This window comes from Mizuhopecten yessoensis, unplaced genomic scaffold (genome assembly GCF_002113885.1).
Source record: "Mizuhopecten yessoensis strain PY_sf001 unplaced genomic scaffold, ASM211388v2 scaffold8537, whole genome shotgun sequence".
Classification (NCBI taxonomy): domain Eukaryota; kingdom Metazoa; phylum Mollusca; class Bivalvia; order Pectinida; family Pectinidae; genus Mizuhopecten; species Mizuhopecten yessoensis.
In genome coordinates this window covers 476,053-479,611 of record NW_018407597.1, presented here as the reverse complement: position 1 = coordinate 479,611, position 3,559 = coordinate 476,053, and the positions used below count along the sequence as shown (strand labels likewise).

The 3,559-nt window shown below is 35.0% G+C and overlaps 1 protein-coding gene across 1 annotated transcript; it reads right to left on the bottom strand.

Annotated features, from left to right (window-relative positions):
• Positions 1 to 203: 203 nt before the first annotated feature.
• LOC110456121 (sulfur globule protein CV1-like) lies at positions 204 to 2,521 on the bottom strand. The gene is made up of 4 exons (XM_021506679.1): positions 2,442 to 2,521; positions 1,531 to 1,910; positions 546 to 659; positions 204 to 290 (listed from the first exon to the last, which is right to left on the bottom strand). Exons 2-3 carry the CDS (start codon positions 1,901 to 1,903, stop codon positions 601 to 603), a joined length of 432 nt encoding a protein of 143 aa, XP_021362354.1. The 5' UTR covers positions 1,904 to 1,910; positions 2,442 to 2,521; the 3' UTR covers positions 204 to 290; positions 546 to 600.
• Between the last annotated feature and the right edge of the window lie 1,038 nt (positions 2,522 to 3,559).

Below are 3,559 nucleotides of genomic sequence, written 5' to 3'. Positions count from 1 at the left end.
CAGGCCTGTTACTATTGTACCAACTAATTTAAATGAACTGCTTTCATTTAGAAAATAATTCAGAAAGAAATATCAAATCAATAATCGCCAATGTGGCATCCTGAAAAATACATGTACTTTCAGCGGAATTTTTAGTTTCTTAGCCGTCTTAATTGTAACAAATTTATACGTTTGTATTAACACAGAAAACTATAAATCATCCATTTCAGAATAATTTAGGTTTTATTAACGATAACAACAAGTATGGATTTCCACAGACGTCACGACATAACCATGATATAGCGCGATATCTGAAAAGATACAAAACAATTTATTAGATAAAATTCATTTAACACTAATCGATAATTCAATAATTTCAATTTATGTGTAGTGAAATACAAAAAATTGATAAAGAATTGAAGAAAATAAATGAATATTTTCTTAACAAATCAACGCGATTTCATTCTCCAGGAACATTATAAGTAAGTCTTTAGTTTTAAATCATAAAATATATAAATGACAGTGCAGAAAATGTCCGTAAGACTCAACATGTATACGACACTTACATTTTAAATTGCTTTTGCTTTGACAGACAAAGATGAAAGCGTCATCCTTAATCATTTATCCGAGGAGGCCATTTCCTCCGTTCAGTAGGATAGGGAGAACGAATAGGGCGAACACTGTAAAAGAGAAATCTTTGCATTACATAACAGTATATACATACACCACACGACTAGAACGAATTGCTGACTTAGAGCTATACACGTAATGAGACCAATGTCATTCGGTTTGTTCCACCGCCTGGCTTAAAACAATATCACCGTAAGAAGGAAACATTTAGGAGACATCAGTCTATTAGACCATTAAGGAAACAGACAGGTCAATACAATAAATACAAGGGATACCTATATCTTCATTACTTATAGTTATTAAGAATGTAAATCGAAACCAACATAAGACAGAATCACTAAGATGATATAAGCCTATTAGGACTTGTCAATATAATGATTACAAGGGAACACTTATATCTGTATTACTAATAGTTACTTAGTTATTAAGAATGTATATATTACTTATTGAACAGAGTTTTATAACATTTTGGCCGTTATAGACGCCAGTTCCATATCTAATAGGAAGCATATCGGTTTTCTGGATCTAACCGATGTACGTTCATTCTGGTATGGATGTGAAAAGTGTTCGTAAAATTCCTATTAAGTGGTGGTTTATCCTTGATAATGCAAGAAAATCGATTTGTTTAAAGGAGAGAAAAAGAAAGTAAAACAAACAGCCTGATCGTTAGACAATAAATGAATTCTTTGGTAGTATAGCGCAGATAAGGAGGCAATAATTGGATAAATCAGAAATAGTGAAATTACGAAAAATGATAAATATCAGCGGAAAAGTAACACGAGGCGAAATTAAAACTAAGTCTTGCTCTTTTTTTTATTTTAACAATGTATATCTAAAACACGACATATATCTGGAACATAAATTGATATAAAATATATTTTCATTTAATTGTATATGGGTAATTTGGTAGAATATACTTACAGAGAAGACCGATCTCTTCATTTCCGGTTCCGGTTCCAAATAGGCCATTGGTTGACTGTTGTGCAGGTGGGAAGGGCATTGGCATTGGCATAGGCATAGGCGCCATTGGGGCACGAATGATGGTCTCTTCGGTATAGCTCTGTCCGTAGCCCTTTCCGTATCCCTTTCCGTAACCATGTCCCATTCCCTTTCCGTATCCACCGTATCCATGTCCCATTCCCTTTCCGTATCCACTGTATCCACCGACATATCCGGTGCTGTATTGTGGATATTGCATGGTCTGATAACCGAAGTCATCAAAATCATCGGCAAGACACGCGGTCAGGCCGAGGCATAAAAAGGCAGCAATCAGTGTGGCGGCGACGCTCTTCATCTTGTCCCTAAAACAGAAATGAACTAGATAAGTAACATCCGAATTATTTCATTGTTAGGGTAACACAATCTCTTTGTCATGTCAAGTACATATGTAATACAATATCTAGAACATTTGCTTTGTATTCATTTGACATACATTTATATCAAAAGCGTCTATTACTCATTTGAGAACCTTGTTTCAAACAAAATATGTATAACATCCTTTAAAGCCTTGAAAGTAAATTTTAAAACTCAGAAACAAATTTTAAAATACATACACAGAATGAATTAAGTAGTTGATTTAGCAAATTTCGGTTATGTCTAACTAAGTTTTACAATACAATTTTGAAATTTAAAAAAACACACCATTAATTCATATACTTTCTGACAAAAAGTGAGCATTAGGTTAATCCATTCAAAAATATTACAATTGTATTTGAAAAAGAAATCTTACAAAATATTATAGCTGAGCGGTTAAGCATCGAACGATTTAAAGTTATTCAATTGATAAGACAGCCTACTTCAATTATTACTCTAAACTCTTGGTATGTACTTACTGTCAGTTGTATGATTCCAAATGAATACTTTCACTTAGAGATCCACGCTTTTTATACCTTCAATAATCGACATAATAGCCGCCATGTTTAACACGATCTAGCCAACATGGTACCGACTTCCGTGTAAAATTGTCCACGCCCCTGGTCATATGTGCTCGTCTATACCTATCTCCTGTGTCGGACGGGTTAAAAACGTAAACGTAGGTCTATCCTCATTCCAATCTGGCATTACAGCCTATTACCGCGAATCGTGATTACCGGTATAATAGTTACAGGTACAGTTGCACCTTATCACAGATAACATCTTTAATCGCCCGGGGACGTTCGTCATATTGACCAACTGCATTTACTACTGGGTAAGTAATACAGCTTATCGTTATTACGGCAGTCTGACATGTTTTGGCTATTTAATTTTTTNGTCATATGTGCTCGTCTATACCTATCTCCTGTGTCGGACGGGTTAAAAACGTAAACGTAGGTCTATCCTCATTCCAATCTGGCATTACAGCCTATTACCGCGAATCGTGATTACCGGTATAATAGTTACAGGTACAGTTGCACCTTATCACAGATAACATCTTTAATCGCCCGGGGACGTTCGTCATATTGACCAACTGCATTTACTACTGGGTAAGTAATACAGCTTATCGTTATTACGGCAGTCTGACATGTTTTGGCTATTTAATTATTATTTTTACCGTATGCACCATCACATATGATTTCATACTTTGATTTAAACTAGAACTGTGCATTCATTTTTGTCTCCAATCATTTGTTAACAGAATCATTATAGACATTTGTGTACTGCAATGTTGTTCTAGCCAACATCAGCCGTCACGGAAACTGCATTAGTAATAAGGAGTGCCAGTATGTAATCTGTAAGTGTCATGGCACTTGTTTGTAAATTGTAACCATGTTTTTTTAGTGATCAAGTGGAACATGGTTGCATGAATGGGAACCAATCATACCTAGCTCACCTGTATAAGTTACATAACAAACGTTATCGGCATTGAATGTTAATTGTGCCGAAATCCAGAGTTTTTCTGAAATGGCTTATATGGGCCATGCGAATGCGTGACAAAGCAACTGCTTTAGTAAAGCAATTGTAAGAGAAGCGA

Coding starts and splice junctions, on each gene's coding strand:
- LOC110456121 (XM_021506679.1), bottom strand. CDS start 1,903: ATGAAGAGCGTCGCCGCCACACTGATTGCTGCCTTTTTATGCCTCGGC. Junction 660..1,530: donor TGAAGAGATCGGTCTTCTCT/GTAAGTATATTC, acceptor TCTCTTTTACAG/TGTTCGCCCTATTCGTTCTC.